The 25,612-nt window shown below is 44.6% G+C and overlaps 1 protein-coding gene across 1 annotated transcript in view; it reads right to left on the bottom strand.

Annotated features, from left to right (window-relative positions):
- The window catches only part of LOC124606082, a 114,081-nt gene that overhangs the window by 54,851 nt on the left and 33,618 nt on the right, over positions 1-25,612 (bottom strand). The window contains exon 2 of the mRNA XM_047138047.1: positions 9,681-9,875. Within this exon, the coding sequence (XP_046994003.1) occupies positions 9,681-9,828 (148 nt within the window). The 5' untranslated portion in view covers positions 9,829-9,875. The remainder of the gene's footprint in view (positions 1-9,680; positions 9,876-25,612) is intronic.

Genomic DNA, 25,612 nt, shown 5'->3' with positions numbered 1-25,612 from the left:
GTGTCCTTTATAGTTGCTGGCAACGATATTATCGCAGTTGATTCCTCTTTGACGTCATTTACAACACAATATCTAGCAGCTTTAGTTACATCTGTAGTTTCGTCAAGACTCAGCGAAATGTAAGAAGACTTGGTGTGATTTCTTTTACATTTCCCGCCAGTTGTAGGATTACTGTGTTTCTAGATAAAGGAGCATCTTCGATGCGCTCCGTTATGTTATCTTTATTTTCAAAATCTTCAGAAAGTGACGGGGTACACGCTAAACAAGCTTCCTTCAAAAATTCCCCGACTACAAAAGGTTTACCTCGCCGGGCAGTGACGCTTGCATCCCAGATCCTGCGGCCCTGGTATGAAAATCTTCGTTAACATAATTAATCATAGAATCCGACTGTCTATTCCTGTCTTTAATTGCACATGCAATGCTTTGCTTTTGCTTTGGTTCGCTCTTTTAACAAAAATATTTGTGATTTGCTTCATAGTGCCGCTTTACAGACGATGTTCGACATGCTACTGTCCTCTAACATAAAAGAAACACCTCTTTATGGCCTATATTAATCATGCCATGTTCCTCAGTCTACCAAGTTTAAAACTCTCTATTACACTTATCTTGCAATTTTTTCCAAGCCAAACTAGTCCTGTTTAGTAATATAAGTTTAAAAATGGTCCTGACTACGTGTAATAGCAGCACACGACGTAAGCGTTCAACAAAGAAAAATAAGCATAGTAACACTGTTTCGTCGCGATAATTCGGCAGTACGGTATCTGCTGGTAGAGGTCACAAGTCGTCGTTGTTGAAACAGCTGCCAACCTATGCGATCTGACAGTGGATGACAGTGTGTTATTACCGATGTATCTGAGTACACCGCGATTCACAGTGAGAGAGCATGAGCGAAGATCTGTCATCTCCAATTTCTACGTCACGTCGGCACCGACAGCCCGTTCACGATGAACTTTGGTACAATGACTTCAGTTGCAGACGGACAAATGAATTATTTTGATTAGGTAGGGAAGGCCTACCTAAATTCCTCATTTTATGCTGTGCCCAAATTATTTGGTTTTCGCCATCCCTGCTTTACACTCATCGCTGTCGCACTATTGACCAGCTTGTGGTGTCGTCTGAAGAACAAGGTGCCATGGCAAAAAGTTGTTACCTCACGACGGACCCACAAGTAAGGATAGTCGCTGCCTTTCGCAGCAGCATACAGTCGTCGGGATAGACACAGACTGTAGAGGTTCTGTACGCCGCTGCTGCTGGAAGATTACTTACGTCAGAGCGCTTTCCCGCTCACCACCACACTGCAGCTATCGCTTACGACACCACCATCGTTTTCGTTAGTTCTAGCAGCACGAGATATTCGAGGGCTGTTCGGAAAGTATGGTCCGATCGGTCGTGAAATGAAAACCACAGCGAAAATTTAAAAAAAATATTCGCAACATTTAGCCACACCTTCCACCTACCTCTCTAAAAAGTCACCGCTCCGATTTAGACATTTGTCGTGGCGTTGTACAAACTTACCAGTACACTCGTCACAGAAAGCAGCCAACTGTGCTTTCCGCCTATTCTCTATGCTGGTCTGCCTTTAGTTTGCAGGAAGTAGTGCTCGGAATGTCTGTTTCCATTATCTTGTGTGTAAATAGCCGGTGTTTATCATGGTGCTTTTGGGTACGCCTTTGGGCATAGACAACCTCGTCTTCTGTGGTGTTATATGGGTTGCCGGCCCTGAGGGGCTACCTTGGTCCCGGTATAACATCGTTGTTTGTGCCAAAATGTTGTCTTCGTAGCCAGCGGTTCATGTGAGATGAACAACGGAGGGATCCAATTAAGGGCTGCATTGTGGCGGATTGAAAACGCTGCAGGAACGTCTTCATTACCCCTGCAGAAAACCGCTGAAAGTTGTCTTGCAGAAAGAAACTTATGACATTTATGTTATGTGGTCTGCATAGCCTCAGGTGAAATCTCTCATCAGATCCACATACTTGGCGGGAGACATTGTTTTAGCATTTTACGTGATCAGTTTTCGCTCTGAACTGAAAAGAGCGACGTGAAGCGATCGATAGGCACACTAAAGACACTGTCCAACACATCTGTGCAAAGTTCCATCGTATTTTCACTGTGGTTTCCATTTCGTGCCTAATGAGACCTTACATTCCGAGTACGCCTCGTATTAGAAGTCGAACTGTATCGAAGTTTATAGCCAATTGTAAATTGATATGAGACTATCGTTGTGTATTGTATCAAGTGATAGTGTTCAGCGACAGTAGCAAATATACAGAACAGTCCTCTGGAGAGAGATTGCTTCCGAGTTAAGTATTTTACCTTGTTCACGTCTAAATAAAGTGATATTTTATATTGTGTGTGCTGCAATATACACTAGGCCTTCTCCAGAAGTACATCTAGGCTTGCAAGACCCCATTGCAGTGCCGGAGCGAATGTCTCAAGTGTATTTTTCGTACGGCTCTACACAAATAAAATACACAGTTCGTCAGGAAGTGGCCACTAGTCCACAGGAAATGATCACCCGAGTGATGGAAGCCTTCATCAGTGTGCACGCAACAACAGCACTCAGTTAACGGACATTATTTTTTAAAAAGAAGTAGTTACTGTAACAAATGGCGTTTAATGTACATTCAGATGACAATGAAATAAAAATTGTCATATACTTTGTTTGGAAGTTATTTAGCCTCGAAATGTATCAGCTAATTTTACTGTGCCCTGCAAGTTGGTAACAGATGCCTTTGGCGAAACAAATATTTTTAATAAATGTTTTATATTTGCTACTGATAACCTGGTGTAGTCAAAAAAATATTCTCCATCGATGAATAGCATTTCAATTTCTCTCCACTAGTGTACTTTATACGAGTACTCACACAAACCTTCAACTGAAGATGGATGACTGAATGACCGGTGCACATTTTTCTTGTGTATCCATTACTTTAGTGTCATCTTCAGCAAATGGACGAGTTACTATAACACAGCACCAATTTTGTGTTACTTTTTTAGTAACGCCATATTTACATGAATGGCACACCGTAATACACTTTGAAACAAGTCTTCAGTAAAAGAAGTGGACAACGGAATAAAAAATATGTGCCACTTAAAAACTACACTGCTCTTCATATCGTGGTAACGAAGAAATACAAAAGAAAGGTAATTATGCTGCTTAATCTCCCAATGGTAGCTAAAAATATTATACTGATACAGTTTTTACAGGGCTTCTGGACAAAAAGTTATTATGGTTCGTAAACATACACTGCTCCGACAAAAAAAGAGAACCACCCAGAAGGAGAGGTGCAAACTAAATAAAACTTCAGTGATTGAGAGGGTATGTGATGTTATTCCAGTGATAACAAAACAGAGTCAAATTTAGGAAGCAGTTGGCAGTATCATGAGACCATTGTATCTTCTCCTGAGGCAAAGTAGCCCACAAATGTTTTAACAGGTCCCCGACATCCTGTATACTGGGTCTGGGACAGAATTGACGTCCGACTTAGTCCTACACATGTTCTATTGGGGACCGATCTGGCGATCTTGCTGGCTACAGGAGTACCTCAGCATCATTCAGACAGTTCATAGAGACACGTGAAGCGTGGACAAGCGTTGTCCTGTTGAAAAATGGCATCGCGATACTGTGCCATGGGACGTAACGCATGAAGGTGCAAGATGCCTGTCACGTACTGTTGTACCGTCAGAGTTCCCTCAGTCATTACCAGTTGTGACCTGAAGTCATACCCGATGGCTCCTCGCACCATGACACCATGAGTAGCACCGCTCTGTCACTCCAAAACATTGGAAGAATGGAACGTCTTCTCAGGTAGCCGCCATAGTTGCCGAAGATGTCATTCGGGTTGGTGCGGAACCTTGATTTATCAATGAACACATACACTGAGGTGAGAAAAGTATCGTGTACACCGTGTATGAAAGGGAAGTGCATTTGCGTAGCACTCAGTTGTCATGTCATTCATCTGAAACGGTGTCAGACAGGAATTAACAGACTTTCCACGCGGAATGTAGTTGGAGCTAGACGCATGGGACATTCCATTTTGGAAAACGTTAGGGAATTCAATATTCTGGGATCCACAGTGTCACGAATAGTCGCAGATGTCAGTGTAGGATTTACGACGAATGTATCCGTTAGGACAGTGCTGCGAAATGTGACGTTAGTGGGCTAAGGCAGCAGACTACGGACGAGAGTGCGTTTGCTAACAGCACGACATCGTCTGCAGTGCCTCTCCTGGGCTCGTGGCCGTGTAAGTTGACCCTAGACTACCGGAAAACCGTGGCCTGTGCCGATGAGTGCCGATTTGAGTTGGTAAATGCCAATAGTAGGGATCGTGTGTCGACCAGACTCCAAGTACCCATGGGGCCATGCCGTTAACGAAGCACTGTGCGAGCTAGTGGTGGCTGCATAATGGGATGGGCTGTGTTTGCATGGAATGGACTGCATGCTATGGTCCACCTGAGGCGACCATTGACTGAAAATGGTTGTGTCCGGCTACTTGGAAATCATATGCCGCCATTAATGGACTTTATGCTCCCAAACAATGATGGAATTTTTATAGATGACAATGTGCCATGTCACTGGGAAACAGTTGAAGACAGTTCGAGCCAATTATTTGGTCAACCAGATTGCCCGATGTGAATCCCTTCGAAAATTTATGGGATTTAATCGAGAGATCATTTCGTACACAAAATCCAGCACCGACAACAGTTTCGCAGTTATGTGACGCTATAGAGGCAGCATGGCCAGTATTTCGGCAGAGTACTTCCAATGACTTTTTCAGTTCCTGGCACGACGAGCTGCTGCACGTCCGACACGATATTAAGAGCAATCCTATGTCTTTCTTCTTCTCAATGTATTTAGCCGTCCATGCACACACGTCACGGCACCACTCTAAACACAGTTGTCTGTAGTTCAAAATGGTTCAAATGGCTCTGAGCACTATGGGACTTAACATCTATGGTCATCAGTCCCCTGGAACTTAGAACTACTTAAACCTAACTAACCTAAGGACATCACACAACACCCAGTCATCACGAGGCAGAGAAAATCCCTGACCCCGCCGGGAATCGAACCCGGGAACCCGGGCGCGGGAAGCGAGAACGCTACCGCACGACCACGAGCTGCGGACAGTTGTCTGTAGTGTTAACGACAAGCCACACATGGGAATGTAATAATCTGGCTGCTGCTAGTCTCCATCCGATGGTACTGGATTACACAGAATGCTAAGGTAGTCAGTTACTTGTTCTCGGATCCAAGGCGTAGGTATGAAGAGCCTATGATGTGCCTGATGCACAATACAGCGATCTTCCCTTGTGATACTGTGCATACTGGAACCATGGTGACGAGTATATCTATTCTCATGCTATAGAGCTGTCCAAAATCGGGCCACTGTAACATCCGAATGCCCCACAAATCTAGATATTGCAAGCTTCCACCACACAGCCAAATGGAAGCCCACACTGAGGCCCGTTTCAAACTACTGAAAGTCAAGTGCTGAAAAAGTTGTCTCACGCGAGTGCGAGTATAAGGCATCTCCCTGTCCTTCACAGTGACCAGCCAACGTCTGCCACTTCTGCAGCGTGAATCACCTAACTCGCAAATATTCCGGAAATGGAAAGTGCTGTTTATGTGCGGTTTTCACAGAATGGATCGTCAATCAGCGGCTTGTATTGTTAGCCAATCAACGGATTGTAATAGTAATTGTAAACTGTATTTTTTGTGCAAAAGTACACTTTTTAAATGGAACAATATCAACGGACATTAACAAACAAAAAGTAGCGTAAATAAATATGTCAGTGGTGTTTGCGCAGGATTCTAAGTGTGAGTCGTTTACGAGATATCGTATTTTGAAAAGTTCTCACACGGACGCTTGTACAATACCTGTGGTAGCACACACTTAAGAACAAAACAAGTGCGTATACTACTTATTGGGTTCTGATCAGTAACGAGACAATGGACCATCACAGGTTGTGCTCAAAATGACCACCGGCAGCGGCAATATGAGCTTCCGGTCTGGTATGGAACGACTGCCGCGCACATGCTAGCTTTCCCGCGGAGATGGCCGAGCAGTCTGCAGCGTATCGTCGGATGTCGTTTGTATGTCCTTGTAGGCGGCGTCTTTCAGCTTTCCCCAAAGAACAAAGTATACAGGTGTCAAATCCGGGGAACCAGGCCGGCTAAGGTATTGATTCTCTGCGCCCAGTCCAACGATTTGGAAACAATTCGTGAAAAGATACTGTGGTACTCCGTGCAGTACAGGCTGGACAGCCAACATGTTAGTACCTCGGGTTCCTCCTAGTCTGCAGAGGAACGTCTTCTAGGATCAGTGTTAGATGATCTGTCAGTTGGCTGCGATACCTGTGCGCGTTCAGTGTCCATCTCACACCAAACGTTTACACTGCACATGGACGCTGACGTTTCACCTGACGAAGCCAACGGAGATTGTGATCAGACCAATAGTGCATGATTCGGCGATTTACATCGCCACAATTGGTAAATATATACTTATATGGATATGGTGTCTGTTCTTTCGGACATGTGGGGGTGGGACACTACGAATGTAGTGTGTGGACATACAAGGTGAGAATGTGGGTCTCGCGGGAGGTGTGCGCGAGATAGTCCCTGCAGTCGCACTATCCTCTGTGCCCTCGGTCGCCCAGATGGATAGAGCGTCTGCCACATAAGCAGAGATCCCCTGTTCGAGTCCCGGTCGGGGCACACATTTTCACGTATCCCCGTTGATATATATCAAAGCCCGTCGACAGCTGAAGGTATTAATATAATTCTAATTTCACAATTGGTAAATGTCGCTTCATCACTAAACAGGGTGCACGATGTATCTGGATTATGCTGTCTTAATGCCCATGTACAGAAGTAACCACGATGCTCATAATCCTTTTCATGCAGCTCTTGGCAGAGAGAGATGTGATAGGATGGAATCTATACCGATGGAGAATGCTTAGGGCACCTCCGTGACTCATGCCACTTCCTCGTGGGATTGCGCAGGAGCAAATGTGTGGATCAACTGTAACAGCAGCAGGAACATACCCTTTCTTCCGTTGTCACTTGTTCCCTTCTGTTACGCTGTTTACGTGTTACCCTACCACTTTCACCTAACTGGTTGATAACTAACTGATGAAATGGTTGACGTCTATTGGGATATCTTGCCGCATACACCGTACAAGAACGAACTGCATTCTTCCTACACTTTCCACTCACCATGAGTATATCGATTTTTTCTGCATCGATATATCCCATCCTCCACTCACGACCTGCTCTTGGACTGTGACACACTGACTGACTAGCAAGTCGCAATGCACTCAAGAAACACACAAGCACTCTGTGAATAACCGTAACAGCATTGTATCCAGCAACTACGCAGACTGATTGCCACAAACAAGTGTCGGTGTGGAAACTTTCCAAAATACGGTATCTCTTAAACAACTCGCGCTATAATCCTGCTACATGCAGAACGGACATCCTAGTTTACCATAATTTTTGGTTGTTTGTATCAGTACGCATTTTTCATTTTAAAAAGTGTATTTTTGCACAAAAGATATTGTCATCTCGTAGAATCCGCGACTTCCCAACACGATATTTCGACGTCGTAACTCGGCGTCTTCATCAGGTGTTCCCTGAGACTGGTTGACGAGCTGACCTTCTCCCATATTTATGCCTGGGCGGTGTGTGGCTCTCCCTATGCTGTCCGCGCCCACTATGCCCATTTCCGGCGGTGATATCAGTCTCTAGGCGCTCCATCTTCGGTCCGCGCCCGTTGCCGCTCTCTTCTGACGTAGCCGACATACCAAGGCGTTCCGTATTGGGTCCGCGCCAGATAGGCGCTATCATGGCTTTGTTGAAGTTCCTCATGCTGTCCGCGACCGCGGCCAGTTTCTCTCGTGGCCGAGACATTCTCCTGGCCTTCTGAACCGGGTATGCGCCTGTGAGGTGCGCTTCCTGCGGCATCCGGCTGCTGTTGGAGCTGCATATTATGATGGCCATCCTCCAAGGAGCTTGCTGCCGCCTGGTATCGCGTATGCCGTTCTGTTCCGTCACTTACGCCCTTGGACGTCTGTAGTTCATTCCTGGAGGAGGGAACTTCAGCACACCATGGATTATGACAAAACCAGGATCCTTGCTCAGACCCCCCTATTCTTGGCTAGTGTCATTAATGAATCGATTGAAATCAGGTTGGCAGACAACTTGATCAACCGGAAGCAGGATAACAGCTTAGTACTGCGTGGAATCCTGCTTTGGAAGTACTACAGAAACAAAAGTTCCCTCCTGCCGGAATGAACTACAGAGTCCAAGGGCGTAAGTAACGGAACAGAACGGCACACGCGATACCAGGCGGCTGCAAGCTCCTTGGAGGATGGCCATCATAAAATGCAGCTCCAACAGCAGCCGGATGATGCAGGAAGCGCACCTCACAGGCGCATACCGGGTTCAGAAGGCCAGGAGAATGGCTCGGCCACGAGAGAAACTGGCCGCGGTCGCGGACAGCATAAGGAAATTCAACAGAGCCATGATAGTGCTAGGATCGCGCCTATCTGGCGCGGACCCAATAGGGAACTCCTTGGGATATCGGCTACCTCAGAAGAGAGCCGCAACGGGCGCGGACCGAAGATGGAGCGCGTAGAGACTGATACCACAACCAGAAATGGCCACAGTGGGCGCGGAAGGCATACGGAGCGCCACACACCGCCCAGGCATAAATATGGGAGAAGGCCAGCTCGTCAACCAGTCTCAGGGAACACCTGATGAAGATGCCCAGTTGTTGTTGTTGTTGTGGTCTTCAGCCCTGAGACTGGTTTGATGCAGCTCTTCACGCTACTCTATCCTGTGCAAGTCTATCTCCCATTACCTACCGCAGCCTACATCCTTCTGAATCTGCTTAGTGTATTCATCTCTTGGTCTCCCTCTACGATTTTTACCCTCCATGCTGCCCTCCAGTACTAAACTGGTGAGCCCTTGCGCCTCAGAACATGTCCTACCAACTGATCCCTTCTTCTAGTCAAGTTGTGCCACAAACTCCTCTTCTCCCCAACTCTATTCAATACCTCCTGATTAGTTATGTGATCTACCCATCTAATCTTCAGCATTTTTCTGTAGCATGGTGATGCCCAGTTACGACGTCGAAATATCGTGTTGGGAAGACGCGGACCACCGGCAGTACACCCGATTCTACGAGATGACAACAAATCGCCGGGAAAGTCTTAGAAATTATAACACAAAAGATATTCTATCTAAGTATTATTGCAATATGTTTATTGGCTGACAATACGAGATCCTCAGTGCCAATCAGTTCTGTGAAAACCGCACTTCGATAGCACTTTCCATTTCCGCAATATCTGTGGTGCAAGTTTTAAGTGATTTAGCCTATATACCCTACTAGGCCTGGTAACAACAACACGAACAACAGTAATGCACTCTGATGACTACTTTACCTGTACAGAAAACTGCAATTCCAATCATTTACATACCCACCGTGTACGAAGACAAGCTGACATCTGAACATGTCTTCTAGGTGCTTCTTTTTTATCATGGGACACTTGTTTATATCAGTGGTTAGTACACTACATTTCCTTTTCTGGCAGTGTTCGTGACGCCCCCATCTTGTATCCGTAGCTGAGCAGCATTGCCTCAGGGTAGTGGTGGCGGTGAGCGTGCGTTGGCGTACCTCTGGGCGGGCTGGAGTGCACGTAGAGGCCGTTGACCTGCTGCTGCTGGAGCGGCGCCAGCGCCCTCTTGCGGCGCAGCGACATCTTGGCGCGCTGCTGGCGCACCTCGCGCTTCATCTCCGCCGGTGCCGCCACCGTCGCTGCCATCTCGCCCGTTTGCCGCTCAGCGATCTACATGCCTCTGGGACACGCACCTGCACAGCGTTGGGATTCCCTGGAATGTTTCATTATGTTGAATTACAGTGTAAAGATAACGTTACGACACTATATAACATTTTTTTTCCTTTTTCCTGTATTTCCTTTTTCTCCGCTTTATCTTCGTGATTGATAGAATTCTTTGCGGTGAGTTGTGTAAATTCATTTCTTTGTACAACTTCTTTTTCCGTTTGCATCAAGCAGTTTTTGGTATCGATCGCTACAATGCCACAGCTTAGGTGCAAGTTCTTAGGTTGGCACTACGACAGACACCGACGACAGCGCCCTCTAGCCGACGCTGCGCAGCTCTACGAGCGCCGATCCAGATTCAGCCCATTTGATTCCGAGCCGACGACCAAGCAACTTCATAGGGAGCTAGTCATTACAGACTTCGTTACTTCAGTTACTTCAATGATAGTTTGTCTCACTACTAGCAGCTCTTAGCGTTGATACCCGCACGGCTTCGCAACTACGTGCTCATCTCAGCCAAAGTTAAGTAATATTATAGTTTGTACATGTTCATACACCAGCAAAAGAATTTTAACTTATACGCAGTACCGCAGTACTTCACCTTTTCCTGCTCCTACTCGCTTCCTACATTCGGCCTACCCTTCAGTTTGCAGGAGCAGATCCACGCGCCGCCTATCCACGCGGGATACAAAACAGTTGTCGTGAATGTAACTGCTATTATCATTTTTCCTGATGTTATTTGTTCGTGCGTATATTAAGATGTTCAAGTTCATTTTCCATGGGCAAAATAATGATATGTTGCAATTTTATATGAAACTGTAAATCGTAATACTCGGTGTAGTGCTGAATAATAAGTGTCGAGTGATGTAGAAAGATATCGATAGGTCGACACAGAAAAGTATTGAGAAAGATGTCCTGACGGTGTCTAGAGGGTTATTGGGCGTACGCTTATTATTATGGAGCAAATTTGTACTGGACATGCAGCAGTAACCTATTTGAATTTCATTTAAGGCCAGCTTTCTCTGCATGATTATGTTTGCTAAAACTGATGCAAGTTGAGGATACAGGTGTATATATATGTACAGCTGGTGCCTCAAAATGCTTTTCTTGATTAACAAAAAGTCTGGCGCTATAGCATGAATTTCATTCTCGTGTCACGCGAGTGCGAGTGCACCGTCTGGCGTAGCCGAGGTCAATTAATTTTCATCAGTGATAAGTTTTTGTGGTTTAGATGTGTCCCTCAAAGATTGAAAGAATAGCCATACGTATAGCGTAGCTTATTTGTCCGGCCTGCCGATCGACAGGTTAATCTTAAGAACTATGATATTCAGACGACGAAGCTGTGTGAATGCTGTAATTGCATGGTTTTGTTTCTAGACAGCACATACCCTTTAGTACATACCGCGGACCGTAGAGTTAAACGGAAATATGGTAACGCACTTCCTTGTCGTGAACTGATGTTAACAGCTTTACTCTTGGATGCACGGTGTGCGGATCATAGCACAACTACACTATGTGATCAAAAGTATTCGGGCACCTGGCTGAGAATAACTTAAAAGTTCGTGGCGCCCTTCACCGGTAATGCTGGAATTCAATATGGTGTTGGCCCACCCTTAGCCTCGATAACAGCTTCCACTCTCGCAGGCATAACTTCAACCAGGTGTTGGAAGGTTTCTTGGGAAATGGCAGCCCATTCTTCACAAAGTGCTGTATTGAGGAGAGGTATCGATGTCGGTCGGTGAGGCATGGCACGAAGTCGGCTTTCCAAAACCACTCCGCCACAGGCCGTGCATTACAAACAGGTGCTCGATCGTGTTGAAAGATGCAGTCGCCATCCCCGAATTGCTCTTCAACAGTGGGAAGCAGTAAGGTGCTTAAAACATCAACGTAGGCCTGTGCTGTAATAGTGCCACGCAAAACAAGGGGCGCAAGCCCCCTCCATAAAAAACACCACACCATAACACTTCCGCTTCCGAATTTTACTGTTGACACTACGCATGCTTGCAGATGACGTTCACCGGGCATTCACCATACCCACACCCTGTCATCAGATTGCCACATTGTGTACCGTGATTCGTCACTCCACACAACGTTATCCCATTGTTCAGTCATCCAATTTTTATGCTTCTTACACCAAGCGAGGGGTCATTTAGCATTAACCAGCGTGTTGTATGACTTATGAGCAGCCGCTTGATCATGAAATCCAAGTTTCCTCACCTCACGCCTAACCGTACTTTCAATGGACCCTGATGCAGTTTGGAATTCCTGTGTGATGGTCTGGATAGAAGTCTGCCCATTACACATTACGACCCTACATCTACATCTACATGGATACTCTGCAAATGACATTTAAGAGCCTGGCAGAGGGTTCATCGAACCACCTTCACAATTCTCTATTATTCCAATCTCCTATAGCGCGCGGAAAGAATGAACACCTATATCTTTCCTTACGAGCTCTAATTTCCCTTATTTTATCGTGGTGATCGTTCCTCCCTATGTAGGTCAGTGTCAACAAAATATTTTCGGATTCGGAGGAGAAAGCTGGTGATTGGAATTTCGTGAGAAGATTCCGTCGCGACGAAAAACGCCTTTCTTTTAATGATTTCCAGCCCAAATCGTGTATCATTTCTGTGACACTCTCTCCCATATTTCGCGATAATACAAAACGTGCTGCCTTTCTTTGAACTTTTTCGATGTACTCCGTCAGTCCTACCAGGTAATAATCGCACACCGCTCAGTAGTATTCTAAAAGAGGACAGACAAGCGTAGTGTAGCCAGTCTCCTTAGTAGGTCTGTTACATTTTCTAAGTGTCCTGCCAATAATACGCAGACTTTGGTTAGCCTTACCCACAACTTTTTCTATGTGTTCCTTCCAATTTAAGTTGTTCGTAATTGTAATACCTAGATATTTAGTTGGATTTATGGCTTTTAGATTAGACTGATTTATAGTGTAACCGAAGTTTAACGAGTTCCTTTTAGTACTCATGTGGATGACCTCACACTTTTCGTTATTTAGGGTCAACTGCCACTTTTCACACCATTCAGATATTTTTTCTAAATCGTTTTGCAGTTTGTTTTGATCTTCTGATGACTTTACTCGTCGATAAACGACAGCGTCATCTGCAAACAACCGAGGACGGCTGCTCAGAGTGTCTCCCAAATCGTTTATATAGATAAGGAACAGCAAAGGGCCTATAACACAACCTTGGGAAACGCCTGAAATCACTTCTGTTTTACTCGATGACTTTCCGTCAATTACTACGAACTGTGACCTCTGACAGGAAATTGCAAATGCAGTCACATAACTGAGACGATATTCCACGAGCACGCAATTTCACTACGAGCCGCTTGTGTGATGCAGTGTCAAAAGCCTTCCGGAAATCCAGGAATACGGAATCGATCTAAAATCCCTTGTCAATAGCACTCAGCACTTCATGTGAATAAAGAGCGAGTTGTGTTTCACAGGAACGATGTTTTCTAAACCCATGTTGACTGTGTGTCAATAGACCGTTTCCTTCGAGGTAATTCATAGTGTTCGAACACAATATATGTTCTAAAATCCTTCTGCATATCGACGTTAACGATATGGGCCTGTAATTTAGTAGATTACTCCTACTACCTTTCTTGAATATTGGTGTGACCTGTGCAACTTTTAGGTACGGATCTTCCGTCGAGCGAACGGTTGTATATGATTGGTAAGTATGGAGCTAATGCATCAGCATACTCGGAAAGGAACCTAATTGGTATACTGTCTGGACCAGAAGACTTGCTTTTATTATGTGATTTGAGTTGCTTCACTACTGCAAGGATATTTACTTCTACGTTACTCATGTTGGCAGCTGTTCTCGATTCGAATTCTGGAATATTTACTTCATCTTCTTTTGTGAAGACATTTCGGAAGGCTGTGTTTAGTAACTCTGCTTTGGCAGCACTGTCTTCGACAGTACCTCCATTGTTATCACGCAGAGAAGGCATTGACTGTTTCTTGGCGGTAACATACTTCACATACGACACGAATCTATTTGAGTTTTCTGCCTGGTTTCGAGACAAAGTTTCGTTGTGGAAACTGTTATAGGCGTCTCGCATTGAACTCCGCGCTTAATTTTGAGCTTCTGTAAAGGATCGCCAATCTTGGGGATTTTGCGTCTGTTTGTTTCTGCAACAATGTTCTAACCCGTTTTGTGTACCAAGGAGGATCAGCTCCGTCGTTACGAAGTGGCCGTGCGGTTAAAGGCGCTGCAGTCTGGAACCGCAAGACCGCTACGGTCGCAGGTTCGAATCCTGCCCCGGGCATGGATGTTTGTGATGTCCTTAGGTTAGTTAGGTTTAACTAGTTCTAAGTTCTAGGGGACTAATGACCTCAGCAGTTGAGTCCCATAGTGCTCAGAGCCAGCTCCGTCGTTTGTTAGTTTATTTGGTATAAATCTCTCTATTGCTGCCGATACTATTTCTTTGAATTTAAGCCACATCTGGTCTACACTCATATTATTAATTTGGAATGAGTGGAGATTGTCTCTCAGGAAGGCACAAGTGAATTTTTATCTGCTTTTGTGAATAGGTATATTTTTCGCTTATTTTTCGAGAATTTGGGGATTACAATATTCAGTCTCGCTACGACAACCCTGTGTTCACTAATCCCTACATCGGTTTTGATGCTTGTTATCAACTCAGGATTATTTGTTGCTAAGAGGTCAAGTGTGTTTTCACAACCGTCTACTATTCGCGTGGGTCATCAACTAACTGCTCGAAATAATTTTCAGAGAATGCGTTAAGCACAATTTCGGATGATATTTTATGCTTACCTTCGGAATTAAACGTACATGTTCGCCAATATATCTAGGGTAAATTGAAGTCACCACCAACTATTACCGTAAGAGTCGGGTATGTGTTTGAAATCAAGCCCATGGTTTATTTCAACCTTTCAGCAACTGTATCACCTGAATTGGGAAATCGGTAAAAGGATCCAACCATTCTTTTATTACGATTGCCAACAATGACCTCTGCCCACACTAACTCACATGAAGTATCTACTTCAATTTCGCGACAAGTTAAACTATTTCTGACAGCAACAAACACGCCTCCGCCAACCGTGTTTAGCCTATCTTTTCGGAACACCGTTAGGTTCTTCGCAAAAATTTCGGCTGGGCTTATATCCAGCGTTAGCCAGCTTTCAGTCCCTGTAACGATTTGTGTACCAGTGCTTTCTATTAGCGCTAGGAACTCTGGTACTTTCCCAACACAGCTGCGACAATTTACAACTGTTATACCAATGGTTCTATATCTACGTTCTTCCTGTGTTCGGCCTGCACCCTTTGTGACTGAAGCTCTTCTTGTGTTTTCCCGAGACCTTCTAACCTAAAAAACCGCCCAGTCCACGCCACACGGTCCCTGCTACCCGTGTAGCCGCCTCCTGCGTGTAGTGGACACCTGTCCTATTCAGCGGATACCGAAACCCAATCACCCTTTGGTGCAAGTCGAGGAATCTGCAGCCTACACGGTCGCAGAACCGTCTGAGCCTCTGATTCAGACCCTCCACTCGGCTCTGTACCAGAGGTCCGCAATCGATCCTGTCGACTACGCTGCAAATGGTCAGATCTGCTTTCATCTTGAAAGCAAGACTGGCAACCTTTACCACTTCTGTTAGCTGCTCGAAACAAGAGAGAATCTCTGCTGATCCAAAGTGACACACATCATTGGTACCGACCTGAGCAACTACCTGCAGTTGGCTGCACCCTGTGCTCTTCATGGCATCCGTGAGGGCCTTTTCCACATCTGGAATGACTCCACCCGGTATGCACACAGCGTGCACATTGTTTTTCTTACCCCTCCTTGTCATCCAAGTCCCTAAGGAGCCCCATGACGCGCCTAACGTTGGAGCCCCAAACTAACAATAATCCCACCCTCTGCGATTGCCCGGATCTTGCAGGCTGAGTGGTTTCCTCTGAAACAGGACAGGCGACAGCATGCGGCTCAGCGACAGCCACAGACAGCACCTGGAACCTGTTTGTCAGGCAAACCGGCGGGGGGAGACCTTACTTGCGGCCGCCTGGGAAGTCTTTCGCCCCGGGGCAACCTCCCACTCGACCACAGGTGAGGGGTCGGCCTCAGTGCGAGCAGTAACTGGGTCTGCCACCGGTGAGGACTCATCGGAGGACTCTGACGTGCTGGACGTCCGTTGGATTCCCACGGCCGGCCCACAACAGTGGTGCCCATCCACTGCAGCCTCAAGCTATGTAACCGAAACCATCACAGACTGAAGCTGAGAGCGAAGTGTCTACAACTGGGTTCGCATCCGCAGTCCCTGTCCATACTAAAGACCGTGGAAAACTAAACTATTCAGATAAACGGACTATCGGTACGTGCTGCGCAACTCTACTGTAGACCCTTACGAAAACGCATGATCTGTGTCTAGTAATACGCCGATATTCAAAAACCTAACTACTGAAGCACTCAAGTGAAACTAAATAATTTGACCCTGATTAGGAACTTTTAATATGTCACAAAATCGGTTTACTTTCTGATGCAAACGGAAACGCGATAACTGTGGCTATTAGATGTCAAATTTACACGCAGAAACTCAAGAAACGAAACTGTTAAAGCACACAGATGATAGAATAAAATTCGCTCCTGGTTAGGAACTCGTAAATGTCACAAAAGCGGTTTGCTTATGTGTTGCTGCGTTTGTCTCGGTCGGCTACTGCTGCCTGATTGACTGGCTGACTGACTGACTCTTCAACTGTGCGGCCTGTACGCTTTCGTGTTGTACGTGTCCCATCACTTTTCCACTTCACTATCACATTAGAAACAGTGGACCTAGGGATGTTTAGGAGTGTGGAAATCTCGCGTACAGACGTGTGACACAAGTGACACCCAATCACCTGACCACGTTCGAAGTCCAGTTCCACGGAGCGTCCCATTCTGCTCCCTCATGATGTCGAATGGCTACTGAGGTCACTCATGTAGAGTACCTGGCAGCACAATACACCGAATATGAAAAATGTATGTTTTTGGGGGTGTCCGGATACTTTTGATCACATAGTGTATGATGGCAGGTAACGTGAACTGTGCCGACCACCGACCGAGCGGAAAACTATAAATCTAAAACTGTGACTGGAAACTGATAACAAGCATTATGATGTCGGGATACGTCACGCGTTATTTGAATGATGTGTGTTCTACTTTCACCGCTTCATGTAGATGCGCGAGATGATTCTACAGTCATCCTCCGCGTTCCTGCCGCGTTCAAAAGGAGTTGCTATGATCAAGATATTCAGCAAGCAAACCACTGGACTACACGCTTAAGGATTATGGACCAATAATATGGCCGTTGACAACTCGCCAACAACAAAATGGTTCAAATGGCTCTGAGCACTGTGGGACTTAAGATCTATGGTCATCAGTCCCCTATAACTTAGAACTGCTTAAACTTAACTAACCTAAGAACATCACACAACACCCAGTCATCACGAGGCCGAGAAAATCCCTGACCCCGCCGGGAATCGAACCCGGGAACCCGGGCGCGGGAAGCGAGAACGCTACCACACGACCACGAGCTGCGGACGACCAACAACACTAAGTGAGGATTGACTTATCACGCAAAAGCTCAACACTCGCGAAAAGAACTTTATATGCCAATTATTATATTTTTGGTGACTGTGTTTCAGGTAAATGACATGCAGTTTTGAACCAGTTTTCTCATTAACATTCACAATAATAAATATAAGTTATTTCGTTGACTAAACCAGTTTTTGCCATAAACTTCATAAATTTGCAGACCTGTTAAATTCAAACACAGTTCACATTGTTGTAAATAACTGCTGTTATTATCAGTGAGACTAAAATCATTCAGTCTTTATTTTTTATCTGCTTTTAACGGCTTGTGCATATTTATGTTGTCTTCTAGTGTTACTTTCGCATTTGCATATCTATTTGTTTTTGTTCCAATGCCGAAGTGGATTATCGGCTTTTGCTGAAGCAGTTCGTGCATTGTGCGGTGTCCGGCATTACGTTAGAACGGAGTAGCCAATCATATGCATCCAATATGTTTCGTGAAGTACTTTCGTACCGGGAAACTTTTGTTTTTGGCAGATGCGTGAATACTCTACATGTTATATTTTTATGAGCCTTCCTTGCGTTTTTGGGTGTAATATTCAGTTGATCCTGGTAAAAGTAAACATTCCTGTTTTCACTTAACGGTCAATTTACATGCATGAGTTTTCAGGGAACACGTATCAGGGTTCCTCGCATTTTATTAGATGAAAGTCATCTCTACATAAATTAATATTTGAGGGGCGTCCTATTTCACAACAGATACTGATTTTCCATTTAAAACAGTTCACATATAAATTTTACGTAAAATTCAAGAGTGCTTACAGTGCATGTTATTGATATGTTCAATTGGGAATTCTGAATTCTTCGGGTATACTGCCGTTGACACTACTGGTTCACTGTAACTCGCATAAATTTAACAGTAAACACAGCTCTATTGTGTATTCATGGTGCATGATGTTTCATTTGTCTAAGTCGCGCCAACAATCCCAATTTTATGTTTCCTTTTCTCTCTCTCTCTCTCAATGTACGTGTACTACCTAACAGTGCTAATAAGTTACTACCTAAGCAGTAATAGGCTCTTCAACTACTGAAAGGGAAGGATGTCATACTCGCCGTCGACTGTACTATTTATTGCACTTTCTAGAATTGCAATTTCGACCTTAGGTCATTTTCAAGTGGTTACAGGTGCTGATAACACAGAAGTAGTCACCAGTCGTCAGCACCTGTACACCTGTAACAACACGAAAATGACCTGGGGTAGGAATTGCAGTCCAATTTGTAATAAATAGAACAGTCGATGAATATTGTGATTACATTTAAGAAGCTCTAAGAGGATGTGATCCCGCAACAAACACAGTTGTGTTAAAAGAAAGGTTTTGCATCGCATGTGTATCTGCAAATGTGAAAGGGCTTAGAGTCAAGTGGAGTGGGAACTAAAAGATTGAGCCTTATGGTATTAAATTATAACCTAATCACAGAGATCAGAAACGGAGTGAGTACTAGTCGAGTGTTGACTGTTGCGAATATTAGAAATGAAGGAGCTGCTGTTATGCTAGTATAATACTGGCTTCCTTCCTTCCTTCCCACTGTCAGTCTACGGGGATGCAGAGTCCAAGAAAGAGGGCACTGCGGTCGCATCTTACTCGTAAACGCGTTCCTTCTCACTGAAGTGTGGTACGGTATAAAGCTGTGATGTAACATGGAAACAGTGTGCAATCTTCAATCTTTCTGTTGTAATGTACCACTGACCGGATAAAAAAGAGCCACTCTCAGGATTGGATGGCGTCTAACGAAGCTTTGTTTAGTGAGACTGCGGAGAGTGTAAGACACACACACACACACACACACACACACACACACACACACACACACACACACACGTATAAATACTATACATGCATATAGACAAATACGCATACACGTACGAATGATTAAACAGAACAATATTGCAGTGTGGTGTCGCAGGACAGAGTGATTCAGGTTGTGGAAACGGGCCAAGATCAGTTACTGTTAGTTACACAAGAACACATAACTTTATTCCTCGAAAACACTATGCACAGTTTTCTCTTTAAAACAAGAACCAATTCACAGCTGAGGGCCGAAATAACTTCTCAGTAATAAGGTTTAAATAATTCCTTTTAAAAGACATGGATTTACAGAAACGGCTGAATGCCCTACTTAAGTAAAATTAAAATATCCTTAAATATTTCGTTTTAAGGCTTAAGAATTTAGACAAACGGCTGAAGGTCTTACTTAAGTTAAAATTAAAATATCTTCTCGGCTAAAGGCCTCATTAATATTTCAGATCAAGAAAGGAAATTCTTTAAAAGGCAAGCATTTACCAATTTCGGCTAAAAGACATATTATGGAAAATTTAAATTAATTCCTCAGCTGAAAGCCCAATAATATTTCAACATCATAAAAAGCAACCTTTAAATACAAGCATTTACACAATACAACAGACACCATCTTAAGAAAACTTGAAATATCTAGACAGCAGAAGGCCCAAACAATTATTCAAAATGATTAAAGACAAACCTTAAGATAAGCATTTACACAGTACTGCTAAAGATCATTTTAAGAATTCAAGATAATTAAAGAGACTGCTGAAAGCCACAAATTTTAAAACAAATGCAGCTGATGTCCTAAACACAGAGCAAACAAGAATTTTAAATAAAACACGGCTGAAGGCCTAATCTTAAAATACTTCACATAAGGTTCAGTTGAAGGCAATATACTGAACATGGAACAGACAAAATTAATACACGGCTGAAGGCCTAGCACAGTACTTGTGACAAAAGAAAATCACAATCACAAACAACAGAACAGTGGTGCACAGAAGTGTTCCAAGGGTCGGCCTGGGGAGGAAACTCTAACAGCAGTTTAGATGAGACAACCAGCCAAGCGTAACACTAAATAATCGGGTGGTAGCACGACCTAGGGATGACTGAACAACCAACCAACAACCCAATCAATTCCCTTCCACCCGACCAATGGGACAACAACCAAAAATATCAGTGAGGACGAGGATTGCAGCAGAACTATGTCTTAATAATTGGCATCTAAACACAGTCAAGGCACAATAACCACTCAAAGAAAAAGGGAGAACAACATCAAGCTGTCGAACTACACGACATGCCAGACAGCATCAACACGCCGAGGAAAATACACTGCCAGAAAACTACGCTAATGACCAGGTTAGGTAAACAAAACGTTAACTGCCACAAGGCAGCAGATGCCGCTGGTGCGCTTCACTAATATATTATCATTTCAAAAATTAAACACCATACAGGAAGACGGCTGCAAAATTTCGCCAACTCCAGCACATCATCACATTGCTGCTTGTGGGAACAGCCCAGGAAGCAACAACCAGTAATCAACGAAGAGACGTCACAGCAGTTGAGATTTCATAACGGGTTCACTGATTACTCAACTCCATTATGCAAGTTCGGTGGGCAACGAACTTTGCAGCTCTCGCAGCAAGTGCCACACAACTGGAACCGCAATTGCACGCCGCCAGCAGCCCCACCCTGACCTCACGCCGTGGAGACTTCCTCGCTGCTCTGTCGCAACCGACTAACTGCTACTCCAGTACGCAGACAGCATTCATAACGCCTCAGTGAAAATCACAGAAGTTACACACAGTTCCACGTAAACACTTGCACCAAGAACTCTGACAATCCTAACACTTGTACTACAGTGGTAGGTGTGGACTTCATGTCTACTTTGGCCTTAATAATGTGTTCACGATGCTCTTTGTAGTTGCTTACAAGCACTCCTATTTTTTTTATTCAATATTAAACCTACTCCTGCATTACCCTCATTTGATTTTGTATTTATAACCCTGTACTCACCTGACCAGAAGTCTTGTTCCTCCTGCCACCGAACTTCACTAATTCCCACTACATCTAACTTTAACTTTTTAAATTTTCTAACCTACCTGCCCGATTAAAGGATCTGACATTCCACACTCCGATCCGTAGAATGCCAGTTTTCTTTCTTCTGATAACAACGTCCTCCTGAGTAGTCCCCCCCCCCCCCCCCCCGGAGATCCGAATGGGGGACTAATTTACCTCCAGAATATTTTACCCAAGAGGACGCCATCATCATTTAACCATACAGTAAAGCTGCATGCCCTCAGGAAAAATTATAGCTGTACTTTCCCCTTGCTTTCAGCCACTTGCAATACCAGCACAGCAAGGTCGCCGGCCTGAGTGGCCGAGCGGTTCTAGGCGCTACAGTCTGGAACCGCGCTACCGCTACGGTTGCAGGTTCTAATCTTGCCACGGGCATAGATGTGTGTGATGTCCTTAGGTTAGTTAGGTTTAAGTAGTTCTAAGTTCTAGGGGACTGATGACCACAGAAGTTAAGTCCCATAGTGCTCAGAGCCATTTGAACCATTTGAACAGCAAGGCCGTTTTGGTTAGTGTTACAAGGCCGGATTAGTCAATCATCCAGACTGTTGCCCCTGCAACTCCTGAAAAGGCTGCTGCCCCTCTTTAGGAACCACACGTTTGTCTGGCCTCTCAACAGATACCCCTCCGTTGTGGTTGCACCTACGGTACGGCTATCTGTATCGCTGAGGCACGCAAGCCTCCCACCACCGGCAAGGCCCATGGTTCATGGGGGGAGGGCCCGAAATTTATCTGGATCGATTTAGGAAAATCGCGACAAACCTAAATCTGGATTGGCCAGACTAAGTTTCAAACCGCCCACTCCCGAGTGTGCCTCCAGGGTGTCAACTACAGCACCACCTAGCTCGGTGTTACGTTAAACAGTTTGTGCAAGGGACATGAAAACTTTCACAAGTATAATAGTGAGACTTTTCTAATTTATTACTGTAAGGATTTTGCCTTATAAACTTCGCCGCAAAATTGAAGTTATGTATTGATGATAATACATCCTGTTTGGTAAAAGCTTCTGACTGAAGAAGATTAGATGATTGAAACTGGTTTCGACAAGTGAGACAATACAGTAACTTTCCGCAGAATACAATGACGTTTTTTTAAATATCTTAGTTGTTTACAACAGCTTACATGGAAATGATGCCACAGCTTTAATATTGCCTTGCAAACACCTTTAAATTAGTATTGCCGACTTCGTCACAAGAGTATGTGCAACTTTTTTTTTTTTCTCTCCTGTGTCAACCTCTTCATCTCAAAGTAGCACTTGCAACCTATGTCCTTAATTATCTGCTGGATGTATTCCAATCTGTCTTCCTCTACAGTTTTTGCCCTCTCCAGCTCCCTCTAGTACCACAGAAGTCATTTCCTGATGTCTTAACAGATGTCCTACCATCCTGTCCCTTCTTCCTGTCAGTCTTCCCCATATATTCCTTTCTTCTCTCTGCGCAAAACCTCGTCATTCCTTATCTTATCAGATCATCTAATTATCAACATTTGTCTGTAGCACCACATCCCAATGCCTCGATTCTCTTCTGTTCCGGTTTTCCCACAGTCAGTGTTTCACTACCATACAATGCTGTGCTCCAAACGTACATTTTCAGACATTTCTTCCTCACTTTAAGGACTAGTAGACTTTTCTTGATCAGGAACTCCCCTTTTTGCCAGTCCTAATGTGCTTTTGATATCCTCCTTGTTCCGACCGTCATCGGTTATTTTGCCGCCTAGGTAGTAGACTTTCTTAACTTAATGTACATCTACACCTACGTACATACTCCGCAATCCACCATACGGTGCGTGGCGGAGGGTACCTCGTACCACAACTAGCATCTACTCTTCCTGTTCCACTCCCAAACAGAACGAGGGAAAAATGACTGCCTATATGCCTCTGTACAAGCCCTAATCTCTCTTATCTTTGCGGTCTTTCCGCGAAATGTAAGTTGGCGGCAGTAAAATTGTACTGCAGTCAACCTTAAATGCTGGTTCTCTAAATTTCCTCAGTAGCGATTCACGAAAAGAACGCCTCCTTTCCTCTAGGGACTCCCACCCGAGTTCCTGAAGCATTTCCGTAACACTCGCGTGATGATCAAATCTACCAGTAACAACTCTAGCAGCCCGCCCCTGAATTGCTTCTATGTCCTCCCTCAATCCGACCTGATAGGGATCCCAAACGCTCGAGCAGTACTCAAGAATAGGTCGTATTAGTGTTTTATAAGCGGTCTCCTTTACAGATGAACCACATCTTCCCAAAATTCTACCAATGAACCGAAGACGACTATCCGCCTTCCCCACAACTGCCATTACATGCTTGTCCAACTTCATATCGCTCTGCAATGTTACGCCCAAATGTTTAATCGACGTGACTGTGTCAAGCGCTACGCTACTAATGGAGTATTCAAACATTACAGGATTCTTTTTCCTATTCATCTGCATTAATTTACATTTATCTACATTGAGTGTTAGCTGCCATTCTTTACACCAATAACAAATACTGTCCAAGTCATCTTGTATCCTCAGCATCATCAGCAAACAGCCGCACATTGCTATCCACCCTATCCAAAAGATCATTTATGTAGATAGAAAACAACAGCGGACCTACCACACTTTCCTGGGGCACTCCAGATGATACCCTCACCTCCGATGAACACTCACCATCGAGGACAACGTACTGGGTTCTATTACTTAAGAAGTCTTCGAGCCACCCACATACTTGGGAACCAATCCCATATGCTCGTATCTTAGTTAGGAGTCTGCAGTGGGGCACCGAGTCAAATGCTTTCCGGAAGTCAAGGAATATGTCATCCGTCTGATACCCTTCATCCATGGTTCGCAAGATATCATGTGAAAAAAGGGCGAGTTGCGTTTCGCAGGAGCTATGCTTTCTAAAGTCATGCTGATGCATGGACAGCAACTTCTCTGTCTCAAGGAAATTCATTATATTCGAACTGAGAATATGTTCGAGAATCCTGCAACAAACCGATGTTAACGATATTGGTCTGTAATTTTGAGGATCCGTCCGTCTACCCTTCTTATATACAGACGTCACCTGCGCTTTTTTCCAGTCGCTGGAGACATTACGTTGGGCAAGAGATTCGCGATAAATGCTAGATAAGTAAGGAGCCAATGCAGTAGAGTACTCTCTGTAAAACCGAATTGGAATCCCATCAGGACCTGGCGATTTATTTATTTTCAACCCATTCAGCTGCTTCACAACGCCAGGGATGTCTATCACTATGTCCCCCATACGAGAATCTGTACGAGACTCAAACGGCGGTATGTTTGTACGATCCTCCTGCGTGAAAGATTTCTCAAATGCTAAATTTAAAATTTCAGCTTTCGTTTTGCTGTCTTCCGTTGCCAGGCCAGACTGATCAGTGAGTGACTGGATGGAAGCCTCCGACCCGCTTACCGATTTTACGTAAGACCGGAATTTCCTTGGGTTTTCAGCAAGATCTTTTGCTAAGGTATGACGGTGGTAGCGGTTGAATGCTTGGCGCATCGCTCTTTTTACAGCAGCACGAATCCCTACTAAATTTTGCGTGTCCTCATTCTCCCGATCTTTCTTGTACCGCGAGTGCAACTGCCTTTGCTTCCTGAGCATTCTCCGAATTGCGCTGTTAAACCACGGTGGGTCTGTTCCGTCCGTAACCCACTTTTTCGGCACATACTTGTCCAATACGTGATTTACAATGTGTTTAAAATTTGTCCATAATTCTTCCACGTCCATCGTACCGGAAGTAAATGAAGTCGATACATTTACTAAGTGGGATGCTAGCAACTGCTTATCTGCTCTTTCTAGCAAGAATAATCTCCTAGCCTTCTTGACCGACTTTTTAACTTTCGTAACCATAGTCGTAATGACAACATCATGATCACTAATCCCTGTCTCGACACTGACACCGTCGATGAGGTCTGGTCTGTTCGTGGCTACCAGATCTAAAATATTTCCATTACGTGTTGGCTGTCGATTTAGCTGCTCAAGACAGTTTTCGGATAATGTCTTCAAAAGTAATTCACACGACGGCTTGTCTGTACCACCTGTAATGAATCCATAGACATCCCAGTCTATATTTGGTAGGTTGAAGTCGCCTCCGACTGCGATACAGAGTGCAGACTCCCTTTCAATGATTCTAGAACTGTCACGGCGGAACCTGGTGGCCGGTAATAACACCCCACAATTAACTTTATTTCCCCTAGCCCTGTTAAACGTGTCCAGATAACTTCACAATCACACTCTACTTCGACCTCAGTAGACACAATATTTTTGTCAACTGCAATGAAGACACCACCTCCTACGGTGTATAATCTGTCTT

This window comes from Schistocerca americana, chromosome 3 (assembly GCF_021461395.2).
Source record: "Schistocerca americana isolate TAMUIC-IGC-003095 chromosome 3, iqSchAmer2.1, whole genome shotgun sequence".
In the NCBI taxonomy this organism is placed as follows: Eukaryota; Metazoa; Arthropoda; class Insecta; order Orthoptera; family Acrididae; genus Schistocerca; species Schistocerca americana.
The sequence above is the reverse complement of the archived record's forward strand: the minus strand, read 5'-3'. Positions and strand labels throughout refer to the sequence as shown.